Consider the following 17,649-nt stretch of genomic DNA (forward strand, 5'->3'; position numbering starts at 1 on the left):
AACGAAGATTTAAAGGAATGTATAAACTCCCTCTCCCTCTCTGTCTATGTATCGGCTATATACTATATATGCATTCAGTCATGCCTCTCAAATGAAATGTCAGCATATCTATTTCTGCTTCTTGTTGCTTAATGCAGCGTAGCACTGAATCCTTGGCTGCATAATCTCTAAAAATGAGAGCTGCATGTTTATTAGCTATCAGAGACAGTTTAGCTGCTTTATAAATGTAAAGTGTTGGAGCTTACAGAGTTTACAAGAATTTAAACTGAGACATTATCCTCTTGAGCAGTTATAATGTCACTGTAAAAATCCCAAGCATCGTTGCAGAAAGATGGAATTCTCCTTTTGCTCCCTAACCTTAGGTGACTGTGAAATGACAAATCATCTGTCTTTTAGAATTTCTTGAACAACCTGCGTTTCACAGATAAGCATTCCCAGGTATTCATCACAGCTATGATGTCTGTGGGATAAAAAAAAAAAAAAACGCCTTTAATCCAAACCCCAGCGATGAAAAACATCTCTGTTCGTAACCGCGCATATGCAAAGGATTATAGAGTTAAGAAGAAACATGTGACAACTTTTCAGAAAAGATAAGACAGCCAAAACATGTTTCAAGACTGTTAATCAGTGTTCGTGACATTATTTTTTAATGAAACACTCACGCACACTTTATCTTTACACAGAGTGACTCCTGTATTTCTATGCATTTTGATGATACGATGAGCTTTGTTTTGATAATTAATGAAACCAGAATTTCAATTAGGCAAAGAGTGGCTTGGCAGAGCATGGACATCAATAGGATGTGATGCAACCCAATGCACTCAGCCTGCAGTGAAATCTACTCGTCATAAGGATTTTGGCTTGCTGGTCAGAGAAATGTTAATTAGCTCTACTTCTTTCTACTCGTGGCTCTAAGCAAATTTTCTGTTGGCTGATGTTATGATAATCCTTCACTCTTTTAAAATCTTCTATTATTTTTTATAGCTTCTATTACAGGAGTTTATTTGTCCATTCATTAACCTTTACCACCCATCCTCTCAGGGTTGCAGAAGGGACAGGTCGGCGATCTATCACAGTGCTGACATATAGACATATAGAGATATAGAGACAAACAACCACTGATGGTCACATTCACAGCTATGGGAAATTTATAGTTGCCAATTAACCTCAGAATCGCCCAATTAACCTGACCTGTGTGTCTTTGGACTGTGGAGGAAGCCGGAGCACTCAGCGGTTTAGTTTCTGCAAAATGAATATTCCTTTCATGATGTCACCTTTTACATTCGGGCAACCGTATGCACATTACAAAGGTGATTACACTGAGAACGTGTGAGCTGAGCTGAATACCAATTACCAACAGCGAGTAAAGCAACAAATGGAAATTCATGTGCAGCCACACTAAAATAAGTTTTAATTAACATTCTGTCAATATCTGAGCCTGCACAGGTTCCTGTATGGGGGTGCGTGTCTAATGATGGATAATAATGACTTTCCTGTACCAGAGAGGCGGCCCTCTACTTTGTCAATAAGTTAACAGATGATGTTGGTCATTCAAAGACACTTTCATGGCATTATTCTTAAACAGATGGGAGACTGTGAGATGCTTCCAATGGATCAACTTTTTTTTTAAAAGAAATAATAGAAATAGTACACACTCCCACACACTTGGAACAAGGTAATGTTTTATGTTTTTGGCCTCTCTTTGCTCATTATTTTTTATTTTGGTTTCATGGCACAGATACAATGACTTCCTGTCCAGCACCAAATGGCAGATTATTGTGAAGAAAGTTGTTGTGTGATGAGTGTTGTTGTTACTGACCGAGCGGACAGAAACATGACTCAATATGGTTGCTCTCTTGAATTTGTAATGTAAGTAGACACTTGTTTTGCTTGTAAACTTTAACACCTTTATAAGTTGACTATGTTTTCAGGGCTGTGAGTAATTCTGCCCCCTTGTGGCCAAGAATCTCAGCAAAATGCAGCTTTAATGACGGCACACAGATGCATCTTACGGACGAGACAACAGATAACCGCTGATTGAATTGTTCATGCATCAGTTTTCAAATAGACAGAGAATATGCCATTCTTCAGTGTTTGCATGGGGAAGACACAGCTCTGGCAGTAAAACCAGTAGTCACAAACAGCCCGTCACCAAGACTAAGAGAAAAGCTTCTGACGCCTTCTCATGTATGTAACACCAACACAAGCAATGATGTCATACATCAACATCTCTGATAGAGCCACAACAGAAACAAAGCATTTAAGTCTTGAGAGATACAATGAAGGCGTGTAAGGTTTTACCATCTTTTCTTCTGTGACAGACTTTAGTCTTAGTCCCTTGTAAAAAGCACATATAATCTACGCGCTCCCACACCAGCTTCCACGCTCTCAGTCACTGAATGTTAATTATTCTGGAATTTACATATAAGAATCGTGGCCTTGAGGGATTTTGTGCAATCTGCAGAAATACCACTAGTATTTAAAGAAATTGTGTCTCTGGGGTTCTTTTATAATCTCATTTTAGTGAGATGCTATTATCTCTTTTAGTCCTTGCCAAACACAGATGGTTATCCACAGTAATCTGGTGTCCACACTTGCAAAAAAAAAAAAAAAAAGTCAGAATTTTTTTTTTTCTCCTAAAGTTTTCTCATGTGCATTCATACTTCACAGTCGTCTACTTGTGAGGATTCTCCTCTTGAACATTTTTACATCAAGTGCCTTGTCGGTGAGTCGGTTTGGTGGTGGCTGTTGAGTGTGTATGCAAAGTATTACACTCAACTCTCCAGGTATTTAAATAGAGCATGAAGACTTAATTCAACAGAGTTACCTTCTGCTCTCTCAGTAGGAGAGTCACTCTCGGCTGTGCTCTGATGCCTCTGCGGAGGAAAAAGGTGACATAGTCTGCTGTAAATGTTCTCCCTGAGGCACAACTGTCATAATGCTCAGAGTTTCTGTGTTGCCTCAACCTGTCAATCAAACAGCTTCTCCTTTAACCCCAAGAGAGAGATGTAAAACCTTAGCTGACCCGTGAGCAGAGGAGTTCTTCTTAGCTACTGGACTTCGACTTGCTGAGGCACACCACACCTTCAGGAGACTCTTACTCTGCATTTGTGCACGTTGAGCCTGATCTGGAGCGCAGACAGACGGCGAGGATGCTGACAGGGCCCTGCAGCAACACCAGGAGGAATCAGCGACACCGTCTTGGGCCGAGGGATAAGAGGTATTAGACGTGGGGCCTGAACTGGAGGGGTTGGGGGTCTTGGTAGAGGTGTATCCTTGAGGTTTGCCAGTTCTCAAGCAGCGCCCGCGGAGCACGTTGTGGAAGGCTTTCTTGAACTCCCGACTGAAGCACGGGTAGATAACAGGGTTAATGCAACTGTTGAGGTAACCCAGCCAGAAGGTTATTTTAAAGATGGGTTCTGGGGGCTTATAGGATGGGAAGATAGAACCTAGAAAACACACAGAAACCAATCAAAAGATCAAATTATGATATATACGTATACAACACAAAGCACTTAAAAAGCATATTCATCTGCCAAGGATGAACATCACTGTAATAAATTAATAACATTTTAAAACAGTTTAAAGCAAATATCATGCTGACTTATGCTGGGAATACATCTGAGCAATCAAATTTACACAAAGATGTACAAAATTTCACTTTTCATGGCAAAAAGTATGTGGATACCCCTGCATAACTGTGATATACTGTTGTTATTGATTTTGGCCGCTTTGTTCCAATCAGGAGGAAATCTTAATGTTACAGTGGTGTTCAAGATGACTGTGTGCTTCCAGCTTTTTGGCAACAGATTGATGAAAACCCTTTCCTGTTGTGACAATGCTTCCCAGCACAAAGCAAAGTGTGTGTGTTTGTCTTTGTGTGTTTGTGTGTGCATCTGGTTCGTTTATACTGAAGCTCCACATGGCACCTTTAAATGAATCATGTTGATGTAGCACCACTTGTTGAAATTACGTTTTACAGAATTGCTTGGAGTTGATATATGCATGTGTCATCTTTATGTGGTTACAATGACAACACCAAAGTTGTGCCTCCAGTTTATTTTTATGGTAATTAATGATTGCATAGACATGCTATATCCAAACACAAAATAACAAAACCCGATGGACCATTGAATATTCAGTACTACCGGTACTGTATATAAAAGTGTACTGTATGTAAAAGACTAAAACTAGAATAATATAAAAAGACTGCTGCCACCTGAGATTAAAAGCTACAAAACATGGACCAAAGCTGAAACAAGCCAGAACTATATGGCTAACTATACTTTTCCCCTTTGAGTGACACAACATAAATAAAATTCTACAAAACTTTATTCACACCTGTACAAGACCAAAGCATCTGCTTACTTGATGGAGACAATAAATAACAATAAACAATAAACTCCAGTTACAGTTTTCATGTTCATGAATTTGGTAAAATGAGTTAAATAGCTGCATATACACACATACTGTACTGAGCCACTTGCATGACCTCTATGAACATACTTTAATATGTGATAGCAGCATGGCGGCACCTGCAGTTAAAGGTGTGCAGCCAAGTGCCTCAGCACCAAACAGGCTTTCCATCTGAGGGGCTTGGGAAAAAAATGAAAAAATAAAATATTCAGTAGTTTTTTTTTTTACGCTCTCAGTCTGGGAATCTCAGACTATCATTGCCTCGGAGCTTGAATCAGTGCTGCGCTGTGAGCCATGAAGGCCTGTCTCAATTGAAATGCATAACTATTCTCGGATGACCGTCTGCCGGGTGACTGAGGATGCCTCCTAGCATTACAGCCCATTAAGCCCCACGCTTGTTATCTGAAACAGCTTTCATAAGAGGGAGCAATAGTTTGGTTCATTCCATTTCATCTCACAGTAGAAGCCTATTCTGCTCCGATGTGGTGTTTCATTTGGTCTGTGTGGTTTGCTTGTAATTGAATTTCTTCATGTCCCTTCGGAGAAGCTTGAGTAGTGGAGTCGAGGCACAGTGGGGAAGGAGGACGGTCCTGCCTGATGTTGCGTTCAGTGTAAAAAGTGTCATCAAGCAACATTACACAAATGACTTAGGGAGCAAGAAGCTTTCTGCATCATAGTGGTAGCTACAGGAGGGGCTCTGGAGTCAAACATCTCAGCCACTGTTGTATAGAAGCTTGGTACAGAGATTCATGGTGCCCTGAAGCAGCATCCTCACTGCTCTGCTGATCTCCTGACCTTCCCCATAGCATTCATTAACTTAGAGTGGGTTGGGGTGTTTGGAGCCACCGCTGTGTTGAATGACAGTTTGCGGCAACAATATGCTCACGCTCACCCACCTGTCACTCAAAATAGCCATAGATCAATCATGCTTTAAACTTTAAACCTCAATAAAGGTTTCTTTCTTCTTTCTCAGGATGCTATTTTAGATATTTTAACTTGGGAGCCTCTGGGTAATGATTAAACCTTTGGAGCCTAGATGATGAATGAAGGTGAAAGAGGATGAACTTTGGCCCCCTGACTTTTTCCCTGGCACCGCCATGTGGTTGATTTGTTGTTTTGAGAAAAGTATAAATGGTTCACATTAAAGGTAGGGTTGGACATCTAATTCCGGAGTATTTCTTTCTTTTTTTTTTTTACTAAATTGCTTAAAATCCTCTTCACACCCCAATTGCAACCATTGCCTTGAATGCTTTTTCACAAAATTGAAAAAGTCAGTCACCTGTGGAATGGACAATCAAAAACACCATCCAATCATCTTGAAGACTAAATTAAGACTAACAACTAGATTAAAACTACCATCTCTGTCCCTCCCTCCCTCCTCTGCATGTACCGCATGTACTCACATTGGGATTTCATTGGGTTGACCCAATGAGGCGTGGCTTTGAGAAGTCTGAGGAAAGGGGCCTGGACCATAGACTGTAAAAAGAATGGACGTAGCGTCCGTGACGTCACCCATTGGTTTTGGGGAGTCGTTTTTGTGACTCAAATATGGCGGCCTGAACAGCGCCATGTTGGATTGGCCGGCCGAGATCCCGCCCACTGGCCTCGAAGCAGCTGTCCACGGAGCTGCTCGGACCTGTCACTCAACGTTTCCGCGCCCTAATTGGCCAGAATTTTAACCTAATAACAGTAAAACGGTAGAGTTAAAAAAAAATTCACCCCCCTCAGAGTGTGTGCGGGGGTAGAAACTATCGATTGAGACGAAAAAACGTTCTGACACCAGGCTTTTAACATGTTTACTGAGGATGTAAAGTCGGCGATTTTAACATGGGGGTCTATGGGGAATGCTCCCTTCTGGCACCAGCCCCCAGAGGAATTCGAGGGGATTGCAGTTTTTTGAACGCGGAAGTGAGCTTCACTTCTCAGACCCACAACTGCCCCCTTGGCCTGGACTTTTGACTTAAATGTGGCCTGCTAGAACCATTTTTCTAGGGTCTCCAACCCTAACCCTTTAACACATTGTGCAAAATTCTTGCTCCCCACAGATGAACTGCATTTAGTGCTAGGTGATGAATATTAGCCTGTTAGAAATAGTAGTTTGACAAAGACATTCTGTTCACTTACTACATTTTTCTGGTGTTTTCAGGACAAAAATCATACAGTTATATGGATGAAATACCTGTATGTCAACATAAGCAGCTCCATGGCAACAGACCAAACTCCATCTATGTGGTACTATATGAATATATATATAATAACTATTGTATAGGAATAATCCTCGGACTAAAAGACATATTAATCCGTTTAGGAGAGGCACAGCTTCCAGTCTTTGATGCTACAAGCCTTTTGTTTACATTTGGATTACACACTGTGGGTTCAATACGTCTGGTTATGAATGTAAACACTGTGGAAAAAAAGTGAAAGAAAACACATATTATTTTTCCAGATGATGTGTTTAATCCATGTCTCCTCCGCTTTAGGTCACCAGATTACAGTTTGTGTGTATGAATACATGTCTCGGTGATAACCTCACCGTCTGTGACCTGGGATGTAACCGCTGACAATCTATTGTGCTTAAATGCAGAGCCGTCCACTCCCACAGTCACTTATCTCCGTCAAGCCATGAGAGTTATTTGGGAAGCAATTAAGATTTTAGATTAGCTTCACAATGGTTGGTTTCTGTCCTCGCTTACATCTGCGATAACATCACCATTATCATCTCCTCGACAGAGTCACACAAAATCCAGGTATAATTTATCAAAGATAAACTTAAGACTGTCTGGCTTAATGAGCATTTACCGATTTCCTGAGGTCCTAATATAGTTAACTCCTGCTCATATCTGCTACAGTGTTACCAAAGCAGCAGAATCAACTTTAATTAGTCCAGTTTTGCTTCTGCTGAAATTCTAATTATCATTTTATATATTTTTCAGAGTAAAGCAGCATCAAAGTAATCATTAAAGCTCTCCCATTATGACACTGATTTATTCTTGAATCGTTTCAATCCCCCTTTTAGAATCAGAAGATTTATTATTTACTCAAAATTTAAAAATCAGATGAATAATTTTACGGCCCCCCCCCCCAGTTTGTGTCACACATGTTTTTACCGTTACACACAAACAGTTATATTTTTGGAAGATAACCCCCCCTCCAAAAAAACCCCCAGATTGGTATAGAGTATGAACTTTGTGCTGTTTTACAAAGACGTTTCTGAATTCCATTTCATGTCCTACATCTTTCTGCAGCAGTGTTGTGATGTATCTCCTCGTTCAATTTGTGCAATCAAATTGAAATATGTTATTCGTAGGAACACTGATCTATAGCGGGCCTAAAATGTTTAATGGTCCTCTCTGGTAGAAGCTTTAATAGCATGGTATTATAGATGTGTCTGACTTAACACAGAGCTGTGCAGAGCTCATTTAATCTGATGCACGCTGCTGCTAAGAAATTCTGTGCGACTTTGACTGGAGCTGCAGTCACCTTGTCTCATGACATGAAAACACTGTGGGAGCAAGGAGGCTGGGAACCCCCTCTGTGTGACACAACTTTGTCCTAATTGGCTGAAACACACAGGAACTTCTATAAGAATGTTAGATCTGTTATCTCCCATGGTTCTCTCCTGCAAAGGGATAGATACATTTTTATTGGACATCCTTCGTCTGGCAGCTCATGTTTTCTATCTCGTCTATGGATCCCCTTTAAAACAGAAATATAATAATGTTTCCTGTCTAAAGGTTTTGCTCTGACAGTTTTTACACGTGCGACAACCTCATCACCCCCAGTGTTTTCATCAGAGATTGCCTCAATCTAATTTCATGTCCGTCAAAAGACTAATATAAACTGTCAGCCCTGAAAAGCTTTTTTGGACCAGCTTTTTTGGGGGGAGAAAGCAAACAGTTCTGGCAAACAGTCTCTTTGTATTCTGGCCCTGCTCTCACCAGCAGTTCACACTGGCTCTCAAATCCATCACAAGTCAGACAAACACACTTCGTGACACAACCTGAGTGTATCTCTACATCACAGTGCCAAGGCTCGGTCCTTGGGTTTAAGTTGTCCTTTAATGTTATTTCTGCTTTTAAATATTTCCAGTCATAACAACACATTTACATTTATTTATTCAGTAATATTTCATCGGGATTGTATTTAATAGCAAAATGTTCAATTGCAAAGTATTCAGAATTCATGAAACAGGTTAAAAAGTCCTTCGACTGCTGCCGACAGAATATTTATTATAATATATTCAAAACAGCACTCGTTGTTTTATGGCTTTCTGGAACACTTGGCTTTGTGACTTTAATGTTAAACACATATATGAGGTACAAACTGGGGCTGTGTCAGGTTTTCGGAGCAGAAGATGTGAGGAGGTATACCTACCGATGGGTAAGACCAGGAAGAAAGGGAGCCAGCACAGAATGAAGCACCCGACAACAATGCCAAGAGTCTTGGCTGCCTTCTCATCTCTGGGGAACTTGAGAAACCTCTGCCGGGAAAAGGTGGAGCATTTCTGCCTCTCGCTGCCCTCCTCGTCCTCCTGCCTCCCGGTCTGAGCGGCGTTGCCCCGGTGTATCCTCAGCACCACCCCTCCCGTCTCCACCCCTTCGCCCTCGCTGCTCCTCCGGATGTTGATCAACTCTCTCGTCGCCACGGTGTACACGCGGCAGTACATGGCCAGGATGATGGCCAGAGGTATCCAGAAAGATCCCAACGCCGAGAACAGGGCGTAGCCCGGCTCCTCGGTGATCCGGCACACCGTCTCGTCCTCGGGGTCGGGCTCCCTCCAGCCGAACAGAGGCCCCACGGATATGGCCGCCGAGAGACCCCAGAGAGCCGCCACCGCCGTCAGACCTCGCCGGCCCGTGGCCATGGCCGGGTAGCGGAGAGGGTAGCTGACGGCCAGGTAGCGGTCGATAGAGATCACACACAGGCTGAGGATGGAGGCGGTGCAGCAGAGCACGTCCAGGGCGGCCCACACGCTGCAGAAGATGCGGCCGAACACCCACCGGCCCAGAGCCTCCGAGGTGGCAGAGAAGGGCAGCACGGCCGAGCTGAGCAGAAGGTCTGCCGCTGCCAGGTTGGCAATGAAGTAGTGAGAGACCGAGCGCCAGTGGCGGTGGAACAACACCGACAGGATGACTAAGATGTTCCCGAGGACCCCGAACACGGCAAACACCACCAGCACCATCCCCAGGACCACCACCTTGATGACATCCACCCCGGGGGGGGGGGAGCTGCAGTTGGGACAGACATCTGCAGCAGAGAGGACACTCGTGTTCTCAGCGGGGACCATTGTAATCTGTTTGGGGTGGGGGGCTGAAGATGTTAAGGGTCTCGCCGACTGCCAACACTCATATCAGATCTGTTCCTCAATTTCCACAGGCTCAGTCCTCTGCCTTTTCTCCGCTCCGACTAATGCGGGAGATAAAAGCTGTTTATGCAGCACACGCTGCTCTTCCAGTTCATTTTCGGATGCTGTGCTTCTTTCCAACTCTCCACTGATCATGTGGCCTTGGCCGGGGTTTCTTGGCAGAGCGACATATTTACAAAGAGAAACACTGCCACAGCTTTAGTCCAGAGAGGCTGAGCAGAAAAGAACAAATGTTCATGGTTTGTGTGGCGGCGACGGATGATTTTGGGATGTCATGTTCATCCATGTTGTCTGCATGGATGAACATGACATTACTGCAGGACACCTGTTAAAACAAGAAACAGATTTAGTATGGTTAAAGGAATAGTTCACCGAAAAATGAAATTTAGTCATTATTGACTCACCCTCATGCTGATGAATACTCTGAGTAGTTTTTTATTCCTCAAAGTGCATCTGGAGACCCGGGAGGGGGGTTTGTAGTCCAACGAAATCCTTATATGAGAGTCAGTAGCGCCTGACACAAAAAGGTCCATGAAACTAAACAAAAACCATGTAATCTTCATACTGCTCGTCTGCTGCAATCCAAGTATCCTGAAGTGATGTAGTCCAGAGTTTACTCAAAAAAACGTAATTTAGGACATTTTTACAGCCTAAACAGTTACAATACAGTGTATTGGGGCTGTAAAAATGTCCTAAATTACGTTGGAGTAAACTCTGGACTACATCACTTCAGGACACTTGGATTGCAGTGGACGAGCAGTATGGAGGAAGATTACAAGGTTTTTATGGACCTTTTTGTCTCGGGCGCTACTGACTCTCATATAAGGATTTCGTCAGACTACAAACCCCCTCCCGGGTCTCCAGATGCACTTTGAGGATTAAAAAACTACTCCGGCGTATATGCATCAGCATGAGGCGAGGCAAGGCAAGGCAATTTTATTTGTATAGTCCGTTTTTACAAACAGTTTGTCTCAAAGGGCTTTACATGGCATCATAACAACATCCTCTGTCCTTAGACCCTGACATCCACTGAGGAAAAACTCCATGGAAAACCCTTTTAATAGGGAAAACCAGGAGAAAGCTCAGGGTGAGCAACAGAGGAGGGATCCCTCACCCAGGACGGGCAGACGTGCAATAGATGCTGTTACATACAAGACAGTTTACATGAGGGCGAGTCAATAATGACTGAATTTCATTTTTCGGTGAACTATGCCTTTAAAGACACATTTATAATTCAGAGTTTTTATTATTACCTAAAAAACAGACACATGACTGCTAAAGTGCTGCTCTCTGAACAAATCAAAACTTCATAAATGCTAGATAAATTTTTAAAGGGTGAGTGCCAAAAAAAGAAATCATTACAGCACCCCAGCATGATTAAAGGGTAAAAATATCAGTCAGTCTACTGTCTCTCAGTTTTCAATTTTATCTCCCATCATTAAAGCTGTGTTAGAAAACACAGGTTATGCTTGAGTGAACCCAACGTCGTATTCACAATTTCCTTTTCATCCAAAAAACATTACAGATTGCTTGTCTGTTTGCCTCTGCAAGCAAACAACCGACATCTACATAACATCCCAATGTGTTTTTGATTGACCTTTATTCAACCATGCTACTAAAAATGGAAGGAGAGCATCTCTTTTCAGAGATGTTGAGCAGCAGTATAGAGGGAGGCGAGGATTATACTTGAAGAAAAAGAAATGAAGAAAAACAACACAGCGAGTACAAAGACATCAAAGAGGCAATAATGAACCTTGAGGGCAAAAATAAAATCATGTGTGGCGTAATGAGCAAGGCCTTCCGCCCATGCAGGGGGTGTAAAGGTAAACGAAAGCAGAGATCTCTTCTTTTTCAAGAACGAACATTCAACTGGAGTCTGTGACGACTTCCTTGAAGGTTCCTGCGTCTGTGAACAGTGCTCTAACTCAGCCGCTGGATGACAGGCCAGGAATTGAGCCTTGAGGAGGGCAATATATATTACAGCAGGAGAGGCTCTGCCCCCCCCTCCCTCCCTCCCTCCTCCCTGCCTGATAGACCCACTCAGTACCACTCTCGGTGTACGTGTCGGAACATCAGGATGTCATCCAATGAGATAAACGGCGGCGAGGCAAAACAGAATGAAAAAGCAGCTGCGATAAAAAAGCCTTCGGAGAGCGGAGTCATGCTTGTCACATGTTCACGCAGGATCAAAGGCTTTCTGCTCGCTGCACATCCCACCAAGAGGCTGAATGAAATTCATCCAAATAAACACTTGATGTTGGGATTTCCAAGTCACTGGCCTGGGGGGGGGGGAAGCAATGAAATAGGCGGTGAATGGGTATCGGATTGTTTCAGCAGAATGGCTCAAGGCGGTGATATTTAGAATAAATTTTGGGCTGTAATGAGATTTCTCAGTGTGAAGAAGTGACTGCGGAAGGAGATTAACCATATCCGAGAAGCAAACCTCCGTTTGAGGGCTGTTGTCAAACAGCACACAGATTTACACTGACCTGAGGTAATAAAGAAGAACCATTTCAACAATGACAGTAACAACTTCATTCAGGAAATGAAAGATGAAAGATGCTATGAAGTATTCCCAACTTCTGCAGCACTGCAGAGAATGCAGAGAATGCAGAGCAGAGCAGAGCAGAGCAGTGCAGCCGGCACCGGAGCAGCGGGTCTGGGACAGGTGGTGACACGTTCACGTTCACAGACGAAACACATGCAAATGAAATGTAATGTGTTCTGACACATGGCGCACTTTGCATTTCGTTCACACACGCTTTATATCGGCGCCTTCCACCAGCCGTAAAACACGATTTAATCTCTGAGGTAAAAACTCCCCTACATGTCTTTCCACTTCATGTTTCATTCATGTACAGTATGTATTCATATGGGAATGGACAGTGGGCTGATAGCAGCGCTGTGACGAAATGATGAAGTGGTGTTAGTTGTGTTAAATGACTTGTGCAGTCTGTTCCACTATTGACTGCCTCCATGTCCAGCTCCATCCTGTGAGGTTTTTTTTTTTTTTTTGGCATCTTTTATTCATAATTCCTTTTTTTTCCCTCCAGGAAAGGGCATAAAGAGGAAATGCAAATGTCTGTGGTCTCGCCATTGTTTTGACAAAAGGGCAGAGGCGGTCAGGAGATAGCACGACAAATGCAAAAATGAAACGGACATGTTTTTATACCGAGGAATTGTGACGTCTGTGCATTTCCCAGATACGCCCCTGGACTAAGACGGTAAAGCCGAGTCTTTTAGTGCTGTAGTGAGGTGGAAATTACATGAAGAATTAACAACTGTCTCTGTCTCGTATTGAAACACTGACCTGATTTCTACATGCATCAACATGTAAAGGTCCCAACATGGAGCATTCATAACCACTTTACCCAGCAAATATACCATATCTGGACTTTATATAATGATGATGTTCATATATTTTTTATTCCAGCTTCCGAAATGTTAGGGTTTGTGTATTTTTCCTATTTTAGACAGTTGTAAGATGAGTTTTGCATAGAGTGTCAGCCAGGCAAAACTTATAAACAACAAAAACACAACATTAACCACACAGAGATGAACAGTCATAGTCATCATTATAGTTGCAGCCATAAGGGAATTTTACTTTCTGCAGACTGACAATGAGACTGCGTAGATCCCTTATTCTCTAAGGAGGGTAATATTTGATTAGAAGCTATCAGTGGACATCATTACACTGCCATTTACATCTGAAAACCAAAGGTGTACCACTCAGGTTATTGCATTAGTCAATCTCCTGGAAACGGGCCCTTACAAAGCTGAAACAAAGTCAGCCAATTAAATCTATGATTGGGGTTATAATTAGGGTTTTGTTTTAGGGGAAGGCGACATCAGTGAGAACATTAAATGGCTTAATGTAGCCTGACTATGGGCATATTCAATTTGAGGAGCAACTCATAGGAATTGAACAGCATTATTATTACTATGAGGATGACAGAATGGCCACACTATGGCACTACTTTGTCAATGCAGCAGTTTCTATTAAAGAGTGTGTCCATGTTTCTGCATTGCGTCATATAGATTCCTATACAGTACTTCTATGTTTTCTGATAAAGAAAAACAGATTCAAGCCTCAGTAGGCTACTTTGTTTAACTTCTTCACCTGTATTGAACATATTTGGAACTTTAATTGATTTATCGTTTGATTAATGGGTAAAAGTTCTAACCCCCTGGAGAGATTTTCTAATTTAACAGTGATATAAACACAGGGAAGCAGCTAATCCTCACATCTGACAAGCTGTATTCAGCAAGTGTTTGCCATTATTTTCTTAATCAGCGTCTCACAAGATAAATCTTTTAGCTAAACTGAGTTTTTATGTTAATTTCTCCCCCTTTTTTTTAGATATTGAATGTTGGCGATAAAAGGTCTATAATTTTCCTCCAGGTCACAATCGAACAAATAAATCGCAACATCCTCTTCGGGGGGCTCCCATGAATCTACTCACCATGCAATCCATCCCAGTGCCAGTGTTTGGCCCTTGGAGAGTTCATCTATCACTAGTTTCTACAAACAACTGAAATATAACGGTTTGTGTCAGGTCTCTGGAGCGGTGCGCTCCTGTGATGAATTGAAGTCCATTTCTAAAACGCTGTACACTCTCTTGGGGACGAGGAGTTGGGGGTCGTGGGGGGGCAGGGGGCTTGGAGTGGGGACACACAAGTTATTGCCTGAAGTTCATAATTCAGTGCCTTCATGACATGAATGATTATGTGTTTTCAACCTTGAACATAGTCTCTGCACTGCCCTCCAGCAAAAGGACAAGAGGTCTTTTGTTTTCTGCTTTCATTCATCTCAAGAGGTTGTCTTTTTATCTTTCATTCCCAAATGGCAGATATATTATGTCCCTGAGGACAGCAGTGTTTAAAAGCACAAGCCTTTCACCATCTGCTAAGCTAAAGCTATGATTGATCATCATTTTATTCATGCTCATAAAGAATTTAGATTAAGGTGGCCCACCTGTTGAGGGGAAATGTTCTGAATATTAATGTAAATAGAGATGTAAAGGGCAACAACATACATATGAGACATTACTGTTTACTTTAAACATGTTTGAACACTTGTTAATTATGGAAATAATAAACAAACACAAAACAACAGGCTGCATGAAATAGCATTAGCAACTGATGGTGAAAATGAATCAATCGTCACAATGTTCTCATCAGTGGCCTATTACAAAAAAAGAAGAAAAAACAATCACCGCATTCTCCATCTGATTAAAACCAATCAAAACCAATTTTCATGAACCATTAAGGAAATTAAAAGTCACTTCGGCTGTGAAATGAGCTGTTGGATGAAGAGAAAGAGAGAGAGAGAGAGAGAGAGAGAGAGAGAGAGAAGAAGTCTTACCTTGTCCAGTCGCATAGCTCACTGCACCGAGTCCCCCAGAATCAAATAAATAAATAAAAATGAATAAAAGAGGGGAGGAGAAAAAACTGATATTACACTCTGAAAGTAGTCATGCGTTCTTCTGTCGGCAGCAAAGTCCAGAGCTCCCTCCTCTCCTTCCTCCTCCTCCTCCTCCTCCTCTGGCGACAGTCAGAGCCACAGTGGACCGCCCCACCTGATCCGGCCAGGCCCCGCCCCCCTGCCCGCGCCCGACCGCCTCAGACCTTCTAATTGGCCGGTGTGCACGTGCCCCTGCTGCTCATTTACTCACTGTGTGTGAATGATCCAGTGACCTCAGAGCCAAGTTACAATCAATGTTTAGAATCATTAAGAGACAACAGGCAGCAGTGTCAAGGGGAAATGATTGAACAACTATCAGAGAAAATGAGAGGTGGGGGTATGCTGTCATCTGTATCACACGTGGTGGGTAAATCAATTAAGAAAGCTGTCAATGAAATATATATATAAAAATATATAATAACACAACTCAAAATTAGTTAAAAATAAATACTGTAGGCTAAATAATGAAATAGAATTTGTGAATAATAAGTAAATGATCACATCAAATAAAAAGAGTTACATTTGGAGTTAATGTTGAAAAATATCTACATTTGCAGCTGCTTTTGGATCCTCAGAGTATGGAAGTAAAAGTCTGCCTCTCTAAAGGGGAATTAAAAAAGAAGTAAAGAAAAGAAAAGAAAAAGAGAGGAAAAAAGGAAAAAGGGAGCCTGACTGGAGCCCTGAAGCCTGCACCCATATTGCCTGAAACTACTAATGATTTTTTTCTCCCGCTTTAAACACATGTTTTACTTTTCTTAGTCAATAGAAATTTGGACAAGTTGGATTCACAGGAAAATAACAGTATGAAACCCTGCAGGAGGAGCTCTCTGCTGGTTCTCAGTCTGAGTCATGTTCACATCTCAACAGCACAAACAAAGAGCTGATTTGAAAATCCTGTATGAACTGGGATAAAAATACTGTACTGGACAAATACCAGACAATTCAGCAACACATGCCCCCGCTCTTCATATGCTTCATGGTAGCTTAAAGGTACAAAAATGTACTTTATGTACTACAATTACAACATCTATACAAGTTGTGATTAACGGTGCGTTCCAGGCTTTTGAACCCGTAGGTCACGACTTCAAGTCACCAGTTACGAGTTTGTAGCGTTCCAGGCAAGTTACGAGTTACAACTGGGAACTGGGAGTCCATCGATCTAGTACGAGTTCACAGGTGGGAAGTTACGAGTTTGACCGTACGTTCCAACGGGTAACCATAGGAACAGGTCGGAAAAACATGAGTTATGGGTTGCCTGGAACGCACCATATGCCCCAACCTTTTAATTTCTGTATTTCAGTTCTTTTGATATTATACAGTTGCCATATTGCCAGCAAATTGAAATTATGAATAAACAAGTATAAATAAAACATGATCAGGCTGATACTGTATTGTGTTAAACGGAAGCCTGACGTGTCTCATTCCTCTGTGCCATGGGACTCATTTACAGACTATAACTGGTTACAGTTGTGGTTGTAACATCCCAAACCACGACCCCATCTACTGAAAGGAGGAGGAGGAGGAGGAGGAGGAGGAGGAGGAGGAGGAAGAGAAAGACAAAAGCCAAGGAGAGAAACTCTAATTGACCATGTCCTTGTCCACATCTTACATCCATATTGCAATCTGGAGAGCTTTGCACATATTTGCTGTATTGTTTGCTCCGCTGTGCTGTGTGGAGTCTGAGAAGCTTTGCATCGTATCACACACAGTTACAGTTTGCTCCTATTTTGTGAAATGGATGGTCCGCTGTAATCCCATCAGCAACGCTATTTCTGTATAGAAGGGAGAGACGACCACCACCTAATGGAGCCATAAGACAGGAGGCTATTTTCAGAGGAGAAAGTGATGGAAGTCGCCAATATGGTTATAGCCATGAAGCGATATCATTTGCTTGTGTGAAATACAAAAGAGAGATACTGAGGGCGAGGAAGGGGAGAAAGGGAGCAGAAGATCACCAGCTACCAGGCAAAAGGAGGTGAGGCTTTAAATCACTGATGGCTCCTGTACCTGAACCTTGTGAATGTTGGTGTGAATGGATGAATGGAGCACACACACAACGTTGAGCACTTTGAGCGGGCTGCAAGACTTGAAAAGTGCAGCACATTTCATATGAACATCTCCTCGATGTGTGAGATCACACAGCGGCTAGACCGGAGGGAGCCAGCACAGCCACAGCTGCCATATTACATTGTTGTTTGGGGCAATATCCGTATCCACCGGGCTGATCTGGATTCAGAACCATCCCCAATCCCCCCTCCAGGAAAGGATTTTATTTTGGCCCGGTGGTGGACAGTCTATGACAGGGACGCCTACATCCGTGTTCACTTCACCTCCGGGCAGCGGAGGAGGAGGAGGCTTGCTTAGAAATTACAGTTGCAGCTTGTCAGGGGGAGGAGCAGGCAAA

The 17,649-nt window shown here is 42.5% G+C and overlaps 1 protein-coding gene across 1 annotated transcript; it reads right to left on the bottom strand.

Annotated features, from left to right (window-relative positions):
• Positions 1-1,805: 1,805 nt before the first annotated feature.
• Positions 1,806-15,277, bottom strand: adra1ab (adrenoceptor alpha 1Ab). The gene is made up of 3 exons (XM_085793891.1): positions 15,147-15,277; positions 8,791-10,106; positions 1,806-3,449 (listed from the first exon to the last, which is right to left on the bottom strand). The coding sequence occupies exons 2-3, from the start codon at positions 9,701-9,703 to the stop codon at positions 2,974-2,976; spliced, it is 1,389 nt and encodes a 462-aa protein (XP_085650017.1). The 5' UTR covers positions 9,704-10,106; positions 15,147-15,277; the 3' UTR covers positions 1,806-2,973.
• Positions 15,278-17,649: the final 2,372 nt, after the last annotated feature.

This window comes from Trachurus japonicus, chromosome 12, assembly GCF_045865225.1.
Source record: "Trachurus japonicus isolate A0001 chromosome 12, Traja_1.0".
NCBI classification, from domain to species: Eukaryota; Metazoa; Chordata; class Actinopteri; order Carangiformes; family Carangidae; genus Trachurus; species Trachurus japonicus.